Genomic DNA, 19,150 nt, shown 5'->3' on the forward strand with positions numbered 1-19,150 from the left:
GTCATTAGGATGGTGAACTAGAGAATGGCTCTTACAGTGCTCTGATTGTTTACTGGGGGTGGATCGAGAAAGGGAGTTCACACGCAGTGACGTGTGGGGCTGACTGTCCCAGCTCCAGAGCACCCATGTGGGTTGTGCATACCCCCAAGTCACAGCTCAGTGATGTCCTGTCGGTGGATTGGAAACCACTATGATGGGTGTATCCATATTGAGAAAATCGGCAATCACCACACAAGACAATAGTTTAGGGGGGCTGGTGTTAAACATTTCCTGGCTCACTATTCCTTTTTAGTTAGATCATGAGCCGAGAGTCAAGAACCTAATTCCTACTCCAAGAATTATCCTAATGTTGTTCAGTCCCTAAGTCGTGTCCGACTCTTCGCGACCCCATGGACTGCAGCACACCAGGCTTCCCTGTCCTTCACTGTTTTCCTGGAGTTTGCTCAAATTCATGTCCATTGAGTCAGTGATGCCATCCAACCATCTCATCCTCTGTCATCCCCTTCTTCTCCCCTCAATCTTTCTCAGCATCAGGGTCTTTTCCAATGAGTCAGCTTTCAGTTGCATCAGGTGGCAAAAGTATTTTATGTATCCTAGTGAAATCCTAATGAAATGCCAACAAAAGTCTGTCTAGTCAAAGCTATGGTTTTTCCAGTGGTCATGTATGGGTGTGAGAGTTGGACTATAAAGAAAGCTGAGCACCAAAGAATTGTTGATTTTGAACTGTGGTGTTGGAGAAGACTCTTGAGAGTCCCTTGGACTGCAAGGAGATCCAACCAGTCAATCCTAAAGGAAGTCAGTCCTGAATAATATTCATTGGAAGGACTGATGCTGAAGCTGAAACTCCAATACTTTGGCCACCTGATGCAAAGAACTGCCTCATTGGAAAAGAACCTGATGCTGGGAAAGATTGAAAGCAGGAGGAGACGGGACGACAAGAGGATGAGATGGGTGGATGGCATCACCGACTCGACGGACATGAGTTTGAGCAAGCTCCGGGAGTTGGTGATGGACAAGGAAGCCTGGCGTGCTGCAGTCCGTGGGGTTGCAGAGTCAGACATGACTGAGCAACTGAACTGAACTGAATGAAATTTTTAGGAAATTGAGCACACTGTCATTTGAAGGTTATTAAGTATACCTTATATTTGCAAGTACTTTCTAGAAAGCTGTGGGGAGCAAGCTTCAGCATATTTCGAGTGCATTCTTAGTAATTGCTTGTTTTTAAAATCTTCGGTCTGTATTAACGTGAGTTGGAATTTGCTCTGTCTTGATTGTTGTGTATTTCTTGGCATCCCCTTGTGCATTCTAACTGGGTTTCCATCAACCTGGCAGGAGATCTGTTATAGAGGTCAGCCGAGCACTGAAGGAGCTGTTCCACGAGGCCAGGGAGCGAGCCTCCAAGGCACTGGGGTTTGCTAAGATGCTGAGAAAGGTGCGTTCACAGTCCTGATGAGCTGTCACTTATTTTTTTTAATTAATTAATTTTTTAATTGAAGGGTAATTGCTTTACAGAATTTTGTTGTTCTCTGTCAAACTCTTTTTATTTTTTAAAAAGCTAACCCTAAAGAAGTTTCTCTGTAACTGTGATCCTAGGACCTGGAAATAGCTGCAGAGTTCATACTTTCGGCCCCGGTTAGAGACCTTCTGGACGTCCTGAAATCAAAGCAGTACGTTAAGGTGCGTACTTAAGGCGGTAGAATTATTTTACCTTTCTTACTCTAAACAGAAATTTGTCTTAAAATGTAGGTAGTAAACATTTTAGGCTTTGCAGTCGATATGTGGACCCCAGCTTTAAGACTGCCCCATAATATCCCAGTGCTATAATTAGGGTATACAGTGGAAGTGACAAATAGATTTAAGGGACTAGACCTGATAGACAGAGTGCCTGATGAACTATGGACAGAGGTTCGTGATATTGTACAGGAGACAGGGATCAAGAAAATCCCCATGGAAAAGAAATGCAAAAAAGCAAAACGGCTGTCTGAGGAGGCCTTACAGATAGCTGGGAAGAGAAGAGAAGCGAAAAGCAAAGGAGAAAAGGAAAGATATTCTCATCTGAATGCAGAGTTCCAAAGAATAGCAAGGAGAGATAAGAAAGCCTTCCTCAGCGATCAGTGCAAACAAATAGAGGAAAACAACAGATTGGGAAAGACTAGAGACCTCTTCAAGAAAATTAGAGATACCAAAGGAACATTTCATGCAAAGATAGGCTCGATAAAGGACAGAAATGGTATGGACCTAACAGAAGCAGAAGATATTAAGAAGAGGTGGCAAGAATACACAGAAGAACTATACAAAAAAGATCTTCACGACCCAGATAATCACGATGGTGTGATCACTCACCTAGAGCCAGACATCCTGGAATGTGAAGTCAAGTGGGCCTTAGAAAGCATCACTACGAACAAAGCTAGTGGAGGTGATGAAATTCCAGTTGAGCTATTTCAAATCCTCAAAGGTGATGCTGTGAAAGTGCTGCACTCGATATGCCAGCAAATTTGGAAAACTCAGCAGTGGCCACAGGACTGGAAGAGGTCAGTTTTCGTTCCAATCCCAAAGAAAGGCAATGCCAAAGAATGCTCAAACTACTGCACAATTGCACTCATCTCACATGCTAGTAAAGTAATGCTCAAAATTCTCCAAGCCAGGCTTCAGCAATACGTGAACCGTGAACTTCCAGATGTTCAAGCTGGTTTTAGAAAAGGCAGAGGAACCAGAGATCAAATTGCCAATATCCGCTGGATCATCGAAAAAGGAAGAGAGTTCCAGAAAAACATCTATTTCTGCTTTATTGACTATGCCAAAGCCTTTGACTGTGTGGATCACAATAAACTGTGGAAAATTCTGAAAGAGATGGGAATACCAGACCATCTGACCTGTCTCTTGAGAAACCTGTATGCAGGTCAGGAAGCAACAGTTAGAACTGGACATGGAACAATAGACTGGTTCCAAATAGGAAAAGGAGTCCGTCAAGGCTGTATATTGTCACCCTGCTTATTTAACTTATATGCAGAGTACATCATGAGAAACGCTGGGCTGGAAGAAACACAAGCTGGAATCAAGATTGCTGGGAGAAATATCAATAACCTCAGATATGCGGATGACACCACCCTTATGGCAGAAAGTGAAGAAGAACTAAAGAGCCTCTTGATGAAGGTGAAGGAGGAGAGTGAAAAAGTTGGCTTAAAGCTCAACGTTCAGAAAACTAAGATCATGGCATCTGGTCCCATCACTCCATGGGAAATAGATGGGGAAACAGTGGAAACAGTGTCAGACTTTACTTTTTTGGGCTCCAGAATCACTGCTGATGGTGACTACAGCCATGAAATTAAAAGACGCTTACTCCTTGGAAGGAAGGTTATGGCCAACCTAGATAGCATGTTTAAAAGCAGAGGCACTACTTTGCCAACAAAAGTCCCTCTAGTCAAGGCTATGGTTTTTCCAGTGGTCATGTATGGATGTGAGAGTTGGACGGTGAAGAAAGCTGAGCGCCGCAGAATTGATGCTTTTGAACTGTGGTGTTGGAGAAGACTCTTGAGAGTCCCTTGGACTGCAAGGAGATCCAATCAATCCATCCTAAAAGAGATCAATCCTGGGTGTTCATTGGAGGGTCTGATGTTGAAGCTGAAGCTCCAATACTTTGGGCACCTCATGCGAAGGGTTGACTCATTGGAAAAGACCCTAATGCTGGGTAGGATTGGGGGCGGGAGGAGAAGGGGACGACAGAGGATGAGATGGTTGGATGGCATCACCGACTCGATGAACATGGGTTTGGGTAGACTCCGGGAGTTGGTGATGGACAGGGAGGCCTGGCGTGCTGCAATTCATGGGGTCGCAGAGAGTCGGACACGACTGAGCGACTGAACTGAACTGATAATTAGGGAAGCAGAGTTCTTCATGCTTACTAACTTGTTTTAAGGATGCAGATGAAAAACCCGAAACATGCACAGTAACATTTCTATAACAGACAGTGTTCTTTAATTCAGGATTTTGGATTGTTTCTCTTCCAGGTACAAATTCCTGGCTTAGAAAACTTGCAGGTGTTTGTTCCAGACGCTCTTGCTGAGGAGAAGAGCATTATTTTGCAGTTACTCAATGCAGCTGCAGGGAAGGACTGCTCCAAAGATTCAGATGACGCACTAATTGACGACTATCTGCTTCTGACTAAACATGGTGACCGCGCTCCGGACTCAGAGGATGGCTGGGCCGCGTGGGAGGCGCAGCCTGTCAAGATCGTGCCTCCAGTGGAGACAGTTGACACCCTGAGAAGCATGCAGGTCTGTCTCACTGCCCATTCCCACCCACTGTTGCCCGCCCTGCCTGGAGGCAGTATTGTTACTGTTACTATTGTTGTTTAAGTCGCTCAGTCATGTCTGAGACTCTCTTCAACCGCATGGATTATAGCCTCCCAGGCTCCTCTGTCCATGGGATTTTCCAGGCCAGAATACTGGAGTGGGTAGCCATTCCCTTTTTCAGGGGATCTTCCTAACCCAGGGATTGAACTCAGGTCTCCTGCATTGGCAGGTAGATTCTTTACCCTTGAGCCAATGGGGAAGCCCCGGAAACATGTATTGCTTAGACTTTGATGTTTTGATGATTTTGTTTCATTACTATACTAAAATATCCTGGGAAATTCTTTAGTTATACTGAAGTATTTGAAATGTTTTATATCTTTCCTCACTTCAGCCAAGTACGTAAGTTAGATGCACCCACCCGTGACCTGGAAGGAATTGTCTCCCTCGTTTAGTTTGTAGCTGCAGACATCTCAGCTCTCCAAGTGTTGATTTAGCGGCAAATCACTCTAAACAAAACAAGCTTTTTACCTTTTCACCAGCTACTTGACTCCTTTCTTCTTCGTGGTCAGGTTGTTACCTGCCTACCTGGCAGTGATCCTGTGACAGCCTGTATGCCTCAGTCACTGAGACCGCAGGAAGCCTCTCAGGCCGCTGTGTTGAGCGAGTGTAGCGCTGGCACGTGTACGCTGCCGTGTATAGGATAGACAGCTAGTGGGGAGCTGCTATGTAGCCCAGGGGGCTCAGCTCGTGCTCTGTGATGGCCTAGAGGGTGGGATGGGGGCGGAGGTCCAGGAGGGAGGGGATGTGTGTATACATGTAGCTGGTTCACACTGTCGAGCAGCAGAAGCTTGCTGTGCAGCGCTGTACGGAATTCTTCTCCAGTTAAAAAGCAAACACACACTGTAAGAAGGCTCCCCCCACCTCTGTGCTCAGCCCTGGAATGGCGGTGAGTGCACACCCGCACCTCGGACGCAGCCTGGACGCCCCGGCCAACTGTCCCCCTAGCGCCACGAGTCCGCCTGTTCTCTCGCACTCCCTGTCCCAGTGACAGGTGCTCCGTCCACTCAGGTGTTTAAACCAGGGTGTGGCCGTTCATAAACGTTCAGCCTCTGCCCTCCTGCACTTAAACAGCTCCCCCACCCTGAAGCCTTTCCAGGCAGTGAGCTTTCCTCTGCATCCCCGGAGCTGCTCCCGGAGTCTGACCTGATTACCCCTTTCCTGCACTGTTGCAGGGCCTGGCCCCACTTTTAGTTTTGCTGCTTCAAGCCTCACCTTTCCTCCTTCTAATTCAATGCTCTTTTTGGTACTTCCAGAGTGATCCTTACAATTCATACATCTCATCACAGGTCTACTCAGATTCCTGCCGTGACCGTCACTTAAAGAACACAAGTAATACAGTCTTGGTCTCTGTTTTATACAAGGCCCCTCATCTCATCCCATTCTTACTCCTGCATTTTCCATCTTCACACGCTGCTCTGGTGCGTGCGCGTGCACACACACACACACACACACACTCGCAGTCTCTGCTCCAGGAGGATTGTCATTAGAGTTCTAGCATACTTCAGATACTGCCTGCCCACACCGTCCCATGGGATTTCTCCCTGTTGTGCTGGCGAGTGTGTAGCCATCAGTGCCCGCTGCGTTGCTCCAGGGGAACAGCTGTAGTCCAAAGATGTACTTTCTCATCAGGTGCTTGCTGGCTGGGGGGCCCTGGGGTTGGTGGTGTTTGGGGACTGGGGGTTGAACTAGAGTGGACAACTGACTGGGTCTGTGTTTAAGCCCTGTGCTTGCTTTTCTTTCCAGGTGGACAATCTTTTACTAGTTGTCATGCACTCTGCACAGCTCATAATCCATAGAAAAGCTTTCCAGCAGTCCATTGAAGGACTGATGACTCTACGCCAGGAGCAGACTTCCAGTCAGCCCATCATCGCCAAAGCTTTGCAGCAGCTGAAGGTATTTCATCGTCAACTCTGTCTTAGCTATAATTTATTTGCATTTGGTATAATGCTAGGGAAAAATTGATGTGTTACAACCTAGGTACTCCAGGGACTTGAACTCTTAAATTGTCCTCTCCATTCTCTGTCTCTTCCCACTCTTCCCATGTCTAAATTAAAAATTTTCCTGGATCTTCCTTGGAACAGTGGAACATTAGAATTGGAAAGGGTAAAAATGTCAATAGTTATGTGACTTCTTAATGGTCACATGTTTGGTTAGTATTGGACCTTAGGTCTCTTCCTTCCTAACCCAGTTTATTTCTCCTTTAGCAATTACCAGTATTTACTAGAGGTACCGTCAGTCAAAAATGTGTAATTTAAAAAAAGATTTATTCTTTCACTTAATAGATGATTCAGTCAAATGATTATAATAGAGAAAGCCAGTTGTGGATTGTGGACAGGCAGAAAGGCTTTCAGAGTTCATGACAAGCTAGAGCCTTGCCTTTTCTTCCCATTATTTTCATTTTCCCCCATTTTTTATTTTGTACTCCATTCATCACTATCCCACAATCCGTCAGTTTTCTCAGTCATATCACGGCTTTACTTCCTGAAGAAGGACTTCTTGAAATTGCAAGTAGTTTGATAAACGCTTGTTTTTTGTTTTGCCAATCTGATTTGTCTTTTTTTTTTTTTTTTTTTTTTTTTTCTTTCTACTTTCTTTTTTTTTTTTTTTTTTTTTTTTTTTTATAAATTTATTTATTTTACTTGGGGGCTAATTACTTTACAATAGTTTTTGCCATACATTGACAAGAATCAGCCATGGGTTTACATGTGTTCCCCTTCCCGAACCCCCCACCCACCTCCCTCCCCCTCCCATCCCTCTGGATCATCCCACTGATTTGTCTTATTTAGCTGTAAATATTCTCCCTTATAGATTGTGGAGTAAAAGTCGCTCAGTCCCTACAATTCATGGAATTCTCCAGGCCAGAATTCTGGAGTGGGCAGCCTTTCCCTTCTCCAGGGGATCTTCTCAACCCAGGATTGAACCCAGGTCTCCCGCACTGCAGGTGGATTCTTTACCAGCTGAGCCACAGAAGCCCAAGAATACTGGAGTGGGTAGCGTATCCCTTCTTCAGTGAACCTTCCCCACCCAGGAATTGAACCAGTGTCTCCTGCATTGTAGGCAGATTCTTTACCAGCTGAGCTACCAGGGAAGCCCTCTAAAAGTTTGACCGGCTTTTATTTAAGGTTCCAGTTCTCACATAATCCAGTGAATATGTCCCATTCACTAGCTAATGAGCAATAAGGTGAATCTTCCCATCTGGAAATAAAAACTTAATCAAGCTTAATCTCTTTTTTCTTAAAGAGTGGCATTTTTGTCTAACAAATCCTGCTCACAGCGCCAATTAACGTTTTGCTGAAAGTTTTCACTTTCGTCTCAAGTTCAAAGGATTTGTTAACAAAATAAGCTGCTCGTTATATACAAATAAATAATACAGATATTCATTAGAAAGTTATCCAGCTTACTTTCAATATGCTAACATTAAAAGAAAAGAGAAAGAGCGGAGAGCACGTCACCAAATTGGGTTTTGACCAACATCCAGACTCAACCAGCCCTGGGCAGTCCCGTGTCACAGCGCATCTGGGGTCCCAGTGGGAAAGGGTTAATGCATTTGTGTGTATTTAAAGGTGAGTGGAAAGGGAACCGAGTTTGGAGCTGTTGTACTATTGATTAGGGAAGACAACAAAACTTGTGCTACGGCAGGGCTCTTCAACCCCCGTATCGTTGACACTTTGGGTCAGTGAGCAATTGGGGAACTGTCCTGGTGGCTCAGATGGTAAAGAATCCACCTGCAGTGCAGGAGACCTGGGTTCGATCCCTGGGTTGGGAAGATCCCCTGGAGGAGGACAGGGCAACCCGCTCCAGTTTTCTTTCCTGGAGAATCCCCATGGACAGAGGAGCCTGGTGGGCTATAGTACACGGAGTCACAAAGAGTCAGACACGACTAAGTGACTAGGCACAACACACACCTGTGTGTTGTAGGGTGTCTAGCAGCATCCCAGACCTCTACAATGGATGCCAGTAGGTTTCACAACCCTCCGCCCACCCCTCCCCACACTGGACAGCCAGAACTATCTCCAGCATCGCCCGTGTCCCCTGGGGTGGCAAAATTGGCCCCAGTTGAGAACCGCCCTGAGGGGGACGAGAAGGACAGCGTGACTAGGGACACTGTAGAGGTCTCTGAGAAACATGTCATCAGTTCACTCTGGGGCACTGAAAGCCTGCTCACACTCGAGCAAGCACAGAGGGGAGACACACTGTGGTTGATGTGCAGCAACGTGGAGGCTGTCAGCATCTATTCAAAGACCACCGTGTAATCTGGCATGGTATTTCAAATGGGTTGTTTTCCTCTTGTATTTCATCAGGTTTTAAGAATACCTAATACAAATAAAAATACCAAACTTTTTTCTTCTTTCGTCATTCCTTTTGAATAACCAAAATAAATATGACTGGTCTGTATTACAGTGGTCAATATCTGTGTGATGATGAAAGGAATCTTCCTCTAAAATAGGATAGACGTTGTGTGACCTGTTCCATTTTGGACTAATTATGGTTTGGGGTTCTTTAGAATGATGCCTTAGAGCTCTGCAACAGAATAAGTGATGCCATTGACCGAGTGGACCACATGTTCACTTCAGAGTTTGATGCTGAAGTCGACGAATCTGAGTCTGCTACACTGCAGCAGTATTACCGAGAAGCCATGATCCAAGGGTACAATTTTGGGTTCGAGGTAGGTACAAAGTGAGAGGAAAAGCACCGTACAGTTTTACCACAGCTTTGTAACTTACTGACGAAAAGCATTAGGAACCTTGCACGGCACATCTCATGATCCCGTTATTGTAATCACAGCTTAGTCCAGAAGGTCATCGTACACCCTTGCTGGATATCAGAAATGTTGGGTTACTTCTAAACTGTCAGATAGTTAACCCAGTTTTTAAATTTAAACTTACGAGTAAGACCTTTGTGAAATTGCCGTTGAAGACATTATTTTCTCTGTAACTCTTCACACTCTTTTTAGAATATGTAAAGTTCATTGGCTTTTGCTTTTTGCTTTTAGAAAAATGACATTTAAACAGCATTATAGTGTGTTAAGTATTTGTGTAGTTGTTTTCTTCTTAGTTTTGATACGCATGAAATCTTTTTACAGTATCATAAAGAAGTTGTTCGTTTGATGTCTGGTGAGTTTAAACAGAAGATAGGAGACAAGTATATAAGCTTTGCCCGGAAATGGATGAATTATGTCCTGACTAAGTGTGAGAGTGGCAGAGGGACGAGACCCAGGTAATGACCATGCAGGGCAGCTCCTTCCTGAGCCCCGTGGGGCTGAAGACATTCTGTTCTTATGGTTTATGGGGGGTTTCTGAGTAGATGATGGGAAAGCATTTGGAACTCTTTGACGATCAGTTTTTTTGTTTTTTTTTATGAACCTATCCACATAAAAACTCCGATAACTCTTGAAAACTTTTTCTTTTGTAATCGTTCCAAAATGAGCTATCTCTAAGCAGTTCACATTCTTCCTGGACAGGTCTTCTTAATTGCTAATCTTCTTTCCTCGTAAAGTTTATGCCCATTATTTAGTGTTAAATGGAAAAGAAATCGGTAGCCAGTTCCTTTACTAAGAAGCCATTCGTCTTTCTCAAAACGCCCTATAATCTTACTGAACGCGAGGCAGATAGAGACACAAACATGTTTTGTCCCAGATAGTTATTTTCCAATCGGATTGCTTTTCAGCGTTGAGTAGACTAGAACGGCTGTGGCGCTTGCTCGGTTGTTTTGTGACTGTTGAACTTTTCTGCGTGACAGGTGGGCAACTCAAGGTTTCGACTTCCTGCAAGCCATTGAGCCTTCTTTCATCTCTGCTCTGCCAGAAGACGACTTCCTGGTATGGGGTATTCTAAAGCATTTTTCCTTAAAAAGCAAGTTGATCGTTCTCTGTTTCTGATTGTGTAGTTTTTTTATTAATATAGAAGTGGTTCTTAAATATTTTCACCTAATCATAATATTAATGCTGAGACATTACTGCACTTTAATCGCAGAGAAGGACGTTGCCTGATCTTTTTAAAACAATGTTGTTCAGCTGACCAAGTCAGTATCCAGTTGTCTGTGCAGCCTGGCACTTACAAAATATGTGTCAGTTTTTTGTATTTTATAAAGTGCTGCTGCTTTTTAGCAGCTTAATGAAGAGCGAGGAATAGCTATTTCGGTTCAGTGTGTGTCTTTTTTTTATTTTGACTGCCATGCATTACTGTGAGATGTTGGTTCCCTGAAAGTGAAAGTGTTAGTTGCCCAGTCGTGTCCAACTCTTTGTGGCCCCATCGGCTGTAACCCGCCAGGCTTCTCTGTCCGTGGAATTCTCCAGGCAAGAATGCTGGAGTGGGTTGCCATTTCCTTCTCCAGGGGTTGAACCCAGTTTGCCTGCATTGCAGGCAGATTCTTTACCGTCTAAGCCGCCAGGCTGCCCACTGATTCCCTGACCAGGGCTCAAACCCTTGCCCCCTGCAATGGAAGTGCAGATTCTTAACCATTGGACCACCAGGAAAGCCCAGTGTGGGGTGTTGTAGAGCATTATGTCAGATGTTAAATATTACCACCAGTATTCAGATAAATTCCGTCAGAGCAAGATGTTCAGATTCGTTCATTTTAACCTCCAAATAGAATGATCACAGGAGAAGTCCTTTGCTTATGCACGTCGTTGCACTATGGGGAGTTGAATGCCAGTTTGCTTTCACTTATAAAAATGGAATTGTATATTGTATTATCTTAAATTATGTTCAGTGTGTTTAATTTGTGTTCATACCTGTTTTCTTTTAAACCAACTTTGAAAATATTTATTTGAGGAAAGCATGTTTCTCTTAAATATGCTAAAAGCTTAATTTGTGCTACTTATATGATTGAGAAAGTATACATTTTTTCTCTTCTCCTTTCCCATTTCCTTCGGTTTCTAGAGTTTGCAAGCCCTGATGAATGAGTGCATTGGCCATGTGATAGGAAAGCCACACAGCCCTATTACAGGTTTGTACCTTGGTAAGAAAGCAGGTAAAGTGCTTCTCCTGGAACAAGCACATTGTCCCGATACTGCAGCCATTTAAAGGGCTTCAGAGACTAAGAACATTCAGGAAAATGACAATGGAAGATACAGGGATGAGGCGTATACATATAGAACTCCACAGTAGCTTTTCTGAATTTACAAGAAAAATTCAAATGTAAACCCAAGGTAGTCCATGCTTGCAGCAGTATTAAATTTTTTTTTGTTTTAACATCATCACTCATTCCGTTCTCCCCCTTAAACTCTTTCCTTCTGGGGAGGAGAGACTTGGAGAACCACTTTCTGTTAAGAAACAAAGTCTTTCTTGCCACAGGTGGTGAATGCGATTGTTCTGCCCTTCCTTCCTCACCTTTGGAAGGAGGGTGAGTTTATTTTCTTCACAGCTTTCCCAGGTACCCACATTCTTCACCCATCTTCCCAACTAGAAGATTCCTAATTGCCACACACACACCCACCACTCCTGTTTGGTTTTATTTTAAAAATGAAAAAAAATTGTCATGCTATAATATTCTCAAATTACAGTTTTCAGTTATAGTTAACATATAGTTTTGCAGTGTATGTTGAAACTTTAAAACAAAATATAAGAAAAAGGCTATCTTACTCCATTCTTGAGATAGTAAACAGAAGCAAAACTATGTTTATATGTAATAACCGGGAAAGAAAACTTAAACATTTTTAACAATTTTGATTACACAAAATAAAATAATTCATAAATGGTAAATTTATTAAGCAACAGCATTATCTTAAAGGGTGCTTGTTAGCTACTCAAAGTTAGTAGACTAGGTTTTAATGCTTGATTTCTGTATCTTTAAAATTCACCCAATTTATACTGCTTTTTCTCATTTCTAAGAAATGCATTATCATTTGTAAAACCATTTGAACATTTTATATAAAACGTTCCATATTCTCATCAAAATTTTCATTAAGCATATTATCATAAATACTTTGAGTTTCTAATTTCCTAAAATATTTCTATAAGAATACATGATCAGTAATTCAGTAAAAATTGTTGTTGTTCAATCACTCAGTCATGTCCAACTCTTTGCGACCCCGTGGTCTGCAGCATGCCAGGCTTCCCTGTCCTTCACTGTCTCCCAGAGTTTGCTCAAAAGCAAAAATTACTTCTCTAAAATACTTTTATCGGATTTATTGAAGTAAAAATTACTTCTTCAAAATATTTTATTGCATGAGGAATCATTTATAGAAGAAGAAAGCAGTGCAAAAAAAGCATGTAGAAAAGGAACATGTAGAAAAACGTTACAAGGGAGGAAACCTCCTCCCTGTGGAGCAGTGGCTGCTGGTGTGAGTCACTGCCGCGCCTCTACCCGCGCCGCTGGCGGGACAGTCGGTTCGTGGCCCTGTCTGTGGGCCCGAGGCATTCTTCCTCCTCCCAGCCCTGCCCTGGCCTGAGAGCCAGGTTGCCCCAGGGGTCACGGGAGTCAAGTGACCTGGGGCTGCTCATTGAACATCTTTGAGCCTCCCCTTCTGATGCTTAAAATCAGATGCTGAGGCGGGTTCAGGGAGGTGACGGCATTCTGTGAACTGTCGTGTTCTGCACACGGCAGGACTCACCCTTTGGTTGTGTGCTCTGTCCACACAAGAGAAATGGATGAATGTGAGACCGCATCACTGCCATCGGCCCTTTCTTTCTCCTCTCCCTGGACTCTGTCACCATGAGAATGGCTGGATGGTCTGTCATCGCAACCAGATGATAGCAATCTGGTGTAGAACATTCTGTTTCTTTTCTGTACTCATGTAAGTACACAGATGCCTTCTACCACACCTTTCTTTATTGCACATAGAATCCCATGAGCATATACATTGTTGCTTTCTTCTCCCTCCTGTTTACTCTATAAAAATTGGATCACTTTGGATATTAATCTCTGACAATTGTAGAAATCCCTGCATGTCAGCACATGGAGGTCCAGCTCACTCTTCAGTGGCCTTGTATCCAGTGTGTGTCTACTACATTTCCTTATATGTTTTGTTAGTTTTGCCATGAAGAGCATCTCTGATAAATGTTCACCACTCATGAAATCTGAGCATCTCTTTTATGTTTATTGGCCATTTGGATTTTCTTTTCAATGAAAAGCTTTATAGCGGTTAGATACACATACTCTCAAAAGAAATGTTCTGTTTCATGCACGAAGAATGTTAAACTTGTCTGTGTTTTAGCAGTGTCTTTTTTATACCTTCATGGGAAAATTTTGTAGTAATTTTTGACTCAGTGGTTCTCAGTATGTCTGCTGAATTAAAGACATCACAATTCTTACCAGATCTGTTTTTTTTTCTTTTGTCTTTGAACTTGCCTAGAGTTTCTTCTATTTAGGGTTATAATAGTTGAGATAATGAGCCATAGATACAAATTGCTTCTGAACATTTCCTTGATTTTTGTTTTGCAAATTTTCCCTTTAGGTCTCTCCAATTTGGGTACTTCTCTTTCCTGTGTAATGCTATTAAAAGTAAACAGAAACCATGAAGAAGGAAGTAATTTCATTTAGGATAAAATATATTTACAATAAAACGTTGTTGTTCAATCACTAAGTCGTGTCTGACTCTTTGGACTGCAGTGCTCCAGGCTTCCCTGTCCTTCACTGTCTCCCAGAGTTTGCTCAAACTCATGTTCATTGAGTCGGTGATGCCATCCTACCATCTCATCCTCTGTCTCATCTCGTCTTCTCTTCCAGCCCTCAATCTTTCCCAGCATCTAAGTCTTTTCCAGTGAATTGGCTCTTCACATCAGGTGGCCAAAGTATTGAAGCTCAGCAGCAGTCTTTCCAGTGAATATTTAGGGTTAAGTTCCTTTAGGATTAACGAGTTTGACCTCCTTGCTGTCCAAGGGACTCGTCAGTAGTCTTCTCTAGTACTGCAATACCAAAGCATCAGTATTTTAGCACTCAGCCTTCTTTGTGATCCAACTCTCACAGCTGTACAGGACTACTGATATAAAACATATGTAGAATAAAATCGTTAGCATATGAAGAGAAAATAAGGTATTTTTTAAAACTAAGGAAGGTTAAAACAAAGTTAAAAGTCAGAAGAAGACCTGTTAGGAAGAAGCAGGCAAAATATATCATATTCATGACTAGTTACATTTAGTTATTGGGAAAATAGAATTGTCAGCATTTTTGTAACTAGGTAGGATGTGTTTTAAATTGTGTTTAAAATTTTATCCCTATTTACCCTCTACCAGAATATTTAAAAGAAGAAAAGAATAGTCAGTTTAAACCAGTGCCCATCCTCCTGGTTTGGTTTAAAGGAATTAAACTCCCTGTATTCAGGAAAATGACAGTGACCCGTCCTCAGCTCAGAACCTATTGAAGGGTTACCCCTGACCAGACTCTCTTTAAAAGTGGGGATGACATGACTCCTTTTTAGTAGAGAAATGCTGCATAAACCACATTTTCATCTGTCTCCTCAATGGGTTGCCTGTCATACATTACATATATTTCACTCTAAGATTTAAAAAATGTTTTTGGGGGAGAAAAGTTTGAATGTGTAATATAACTTTATTAGCTTCCAAAGAGTGACATTTTCCCAGCGTTTGTGTATGTAATATGATTTTCTTACTTACATAAATGGTTTTATTTTGGTCACCAGCAAAAGTAAGCCGTCTCCTGTCTCCACTGAATTGCCTGATCTGACAGTTTTCTTGAACAAGTTGTTTTTGTCTCTCTGTTCACTGACAGCCATTCATCGGAACAGCCCCCGTCCTGTGAAGGTGCCACGATGCCATAGTGACCCTCCTAACCCGCATCTGATTATCCCGACTCCAGAGGGGTTCAGGTATTTGGTGCCTGTGTAGTCGTTTGAGTTACCAGTTCTTCTCTGATGTGCATGCCCATCTGAGAGCTGCCGATGCTTGCTCTGATAACAAACGCTCTTTTCTGTGTTGTTTATCCGTTTTTAAAAGCTCTTATTTTTATTGTCTTGAAGACACACCACACTGCCTTAGTTACAAAAGACTTTTAAATTTAACGCACACTTGTACCTTTCAAGATAACTTTGTTTCTCAGCTTATTTTTAACTGCCAGCTACTAAATGCTTTCCAGCTTTGGAATAATTCTTTCTTTTCTTTTCTTTGAAAAATAACTTTAGGAAAACAAATTTGAGTGTGCATAGCATGATAAACATTTGAAAAGCAGAACTAAATGTCATTTTAAAAACTGGAGATAAAAACTGGAGTGACCCTTCCAGTCTTGACTTGTGTGTGTGTACGTAACTACGAAGCAACTTAAATTTTGAGTGTGTTGGAAACTCTTGTACATGCAAAACACTTCCCTTGAATGTGGTGGCGTTTCTGCATGTGGAAGTGGTGAGCATTTTTCTCCCCTGAGAGTCAAGCAGTTTTTAAGTTAGTTTTATTTTTTGCAGTACTTGGCTAGGAAAGGACCACAATTATTGTTAAAAATAACTAGCTTGAAATTAGTTACTTTTTTTCATGTGCATGCGTGCTCAGTGGCTTCAGTCATGTCCGACTCTGTGCGACCCCAGGGACTGTAGCCCACCAGGCTCCTCTGTTCATGGGATTTCCCAGGCAAGAAGACTGGAGTGGGGTGCCATGCCCTCCCCTCCATGCGATCTTCCCGACCCAGGGATGGAACCTGCATTCCCTGCATTGGCAGGCTGGTTCTTTACCACTGAGAGAGCTGACCTGAATCTCAAAGAGCAATTTGCGTTTTCTGTCTGAAGATGATTTTTTGCTTCCTCACCCTGTGTTATTTTTTACTGAGACCACGTGAGAGAGCCCATCCCCTCCCTCGCCTGTGTTCCTGAAGCTCTTCTTCTCCTCCCAGCGCCCGGAGCGTGCCTGCGGACGTGCGGAGCCTCGGCAGCCCCGCGCCCGCGCCCGCCGCTCGACCTGGCCCCTCGGGCAGTGACCCGGTGCCGCCCAAGCCCATCAGCGGTGCCCATGAGACCAGGTAGTCTGCCTCGCCCCTCGCCCTGGGTGCAGTACCCATGAGATCAGGTGGTCTGCCCCGCCCCTCGCCCCGGGTGCAGTGCCCATGAGACCAGGTGGTCTCCACGCCCTTCGCCCCGGGTGCAGTGCCCATCAGACCAGGTGGTCTCCACGCTCCTCGCCCCTGGTGCAATGTCCATGAGACCAGGTGGTCTGCCCCGCCCCTTGCCCCGGGTGCACTGCCCATGAGACCAGGTGGTCTTCCTGCTCCTGCTCCCCACCCACCGCGCTCCTGCGGTGACCTCGGCTCTGGGATGTGTCCCAGGGCTAGTGGGGCTGCTTTTGTGTGGTCGGGCGATGCTTAGGGGCCCTCCTTGGGGTGTCGTGGCCCCAAAGCTCCAGCACAAGTAGATTATCTGCCCAATTTTTATATTTCTTTGGCATAAACATTAACCCAAATGACTGGAGTTTCTGCCAATAATAAGTATGCAGGGAGTATCAGTGAAAAGAACCTGGTCCACTGGTAGGAGAATTCTGGCAAATACAGTGCCTTTCCTGAAGAGTTTCTCAGAGGTCGCTCAAAAGGTGACTTCTATCTAGGTTATACCTAGAAGTGGTGGTGGTGATTTGTTTTTTTTTTAAATCACTTTTCAAACCCCAATTTCCTGATTTACACAGTTGTTTAGAAGTAGTTTATAGTAGTGGGGAAAACGAGTTCATGAGGTTTGTATCTCATGGAGACTAGATGATTACTAGAGAGAGCAGTCAGACGCTTGGCAAGCTCCAGGCAAACGTGAGCCTCTCGCCTGACATCTGTTGTGTCCGTACTGAGGCCGTGGCCCTTTTTCCCATTCTGGCTGAGTTATTTGGTGGTGGGGCGGCGGGGGGGCGTGTAGGTGATCTCACCAAGGTCTCAGATGCTTAAAGGAAAAAGGACGTTTGGTGGCTCTTAATCCACCGTTGTGCCTGGTGACAGAATGGACAGTGTCACTGTTCTCACCTTCCCGTGAGGATGCTGACTGAGCCAAACAAAATTGAACAGAAACGATGAAACGGGGAAAGGACTCGGCGCTCTTTATCCTGCTCCCGAGAAGAAATATCCGTGTGTTGGCAGAAAGACGACAGGTGGTTTTAGAGTTTAAAATAGACTAAGGTCTTTTTAATTTATTTATTTTTAATTGAAGGATAATTGCTTTACAATATTGTGTTGGTTTCTGCCATACATCAACATGAAGATGAAGGTATTGTTAGACTTGGTTTATAGCAGTCTAAAATGTCTACAGATATTTCCCCTTTTCTCATGCATTAAAATAGTTAATATTCCCTAATTTTTAGTAACAAATGTTTGTCTATAACCTAAAAAAAAAAAGCCCAAGTATTTTACAGCTTAAGCAGTCAACTAAAAAAGAAAATTAACAACATTGAACAAATTCCCGTTGACCCTCTTTTTTTCATGTTTAGAACATTCCATGGCAGACATTTCCACGTGTGCTTCGTGGCCATGTGGGGAGTTGCAGCTGTCTTTTTTGTTAATGCAGTTAGGGAGGTGATGAGCCCTGAAACGCAGTCATAGTTGAGAACTCTCAGCCAGCACTGAGCTTCCCACGCGATTTCTCCAGAACTGAAGGTTTTGTGAACTCTTGGTTCAGGCTTTTGTCAGTCGGGGGTGCGTACCTTGAACCAGATTGTTGTGTAGTCAGCCTGTGCCCACCCTTGGTCTCAGGCCCTGCCCAGGTGGTTTCTCAAGCATGTTTTAAGCAACATTTCAGAAGTGTTTTTCGTTTATCCTTTAGGACAGTCCTTGAGATCTAGAAATTTTACTTCTGTCATAACGTACCATCTCGAAGGCCTTTCCTCACCGAGGAGTGACGTGGTCTGTACTTCCTGGCCGTGTGTGTGACGGGAGGTAGGGAGCCGCGGGGCCATGAGGACGTGGAGAGCTGCGGGGTCAGCCCCCTGCCACCCTCCAACCCGAACCTCTGCCCCAGCCTCCCAGGCTACCGGGGCCAGGATGGGCTGGGGGAGGCAGGGTGATTCCCAGCTCCCTGACCTCGGCAGCCTGTGCGCGGCGCAGGTCTGCCTTAGAGATACGTCAGCCACAGGGAAATTTTTACTTTGCCCCGTGGCATCGGATCAACACTTTGATTCGATATGGTTTGACTTAGGAAATGGGCTTCCGCAATCTTACCATGGTCGAGAAAATAGTCTTTCAGTGTTCTGCTTGCTGGAGTAGCTCTTAACTGGTTTGCGAGAGCTGGTTGTTTATTTTTCAGGAATTATGCAAGTCAGGTGTTAGACCACGGAAACTGTTGAAGTCTGCAGACTCCAGCTCCCCCTGCAGCGAGCTATTAGGCATTCACCCATACACCATTTGGTTGAAGTGTGTTTTCTTGCCTGTTGCCTCAGGAGGAATCTGAGGATGTGGAGTTGGCTAGCCTCCTCTCTGGGAAAGCAGGAAGATAGGGATGTTAGTGGCTTCTCTGTGGTCCCAGGATTGGCACAGCTTAGGAGGAGGGTGTTTTTTCTTCACTTCAGCATCAGTGATTTTTTTTCCATGAAATGATGCCAAGACTTCCTGATGAACTACATAGCAGGAGATGTCCTCTTCACTCCAGACTTAACACAGACTGTACTAGACTTGAGAGTGTAGGGAGATTAAAAAAAAGCCTTGCACACTTCATAATTTGTGAATGTCTGTCCGGTAGACCATGTTGCTTTAAACCTACTCAGTCTGTAATAAAAAAAAAAGCGTAAAAGCTACCATACTTCATTATATCATTCGTTTAAAAAAATACGCACTAAACTGGTTAATAAACTAACACTGTATTTATTATGGATGATTTGAATTATAATTTAACACTTGCCCTTATTTAATTCTGGGCTTGATCTACCATTTTGTGGACTCATTCTGGATTG

The 19,150-nt window shown here is 43.8% G+C and overlaps 1 protein-coding gene across 11 annotated transcripts in view; it reads left to right on the forward strand.

Moving 5' to 3' along the window:
- The window catches only part of MAP3K4 (mitogen-activated protein kinase kinase kinase 4), a 114,757-nt gene that overhangs the window by 79,683 nt on the left and 15,924 nt on the right, over positions 1-19,150 (forward strand). For 6 of the 11 annotated variants that reach the window (XR_014063847.1, XR_014063849.1, XR_014063850.1 and 3 more), the window contains 10 exons: positions 1,333-1,432; positions 1,594-1,677; positions 4,008-4,274; positions 6,096-6,245; positions 8,857-9,018; positions 9,436-9,569; positions 10,092-10,170; positions 11,234-11,300; positions 15,024-15,120; positions 16,131-16,256. Coding sequence is in view for 7 of the 11 variants with exons in the window: in XM_081524430.1 (XP_081380556.1) it covers positions 1,333-1,432; positions 1,594-1,677; positions 4,008-4,274; positions 6,096-6,245; positions 8,857-9,018; positions 9,436-9,569; positions 10,092-10,170; positions 11,234-11,300; positions 15,024-15,120; positions 16,131-16,256 (1,266 nt within the window). In the remaining 4 variants the exon portion in view is untranslated. Of the gene's footprint in view, positions 1-1,332; positions 1,433-1,593; positions 1,678-4,007; positions 4,275-6,095; positions 6,246-8,856; positions 9,019-9,435; positions 9,570-10,091; positions 10,171-11,233; positions 11,313-15,023; positions 15,121-16,130; positions 16,257-19,150 lie in introns of all 11 variants that reach the window. The other 5 variants (XR_014063851.1, XM_081524432.1, XM_081524433.1 and 2 more) reach the window with 2 other exon arrangements.

Source organism: Giraffa tippelskirchi, chromosome 9, assembly GCF_054371585.1.
Source record: "Giraffa tippelskirchi isolate mGirTip1 chromosome 9, T2T-mGirTip1v1.2.pri, whole genome shotgun sequence".
In the NCBI taxonomy this organism is placed as follows: domain Eukaryota; kingdom Metazoa; phylum Chordata; class Mammalia; order Artiodactyla; family Giraffidae; genus Giraffa; species Giraffa tippelskirchi.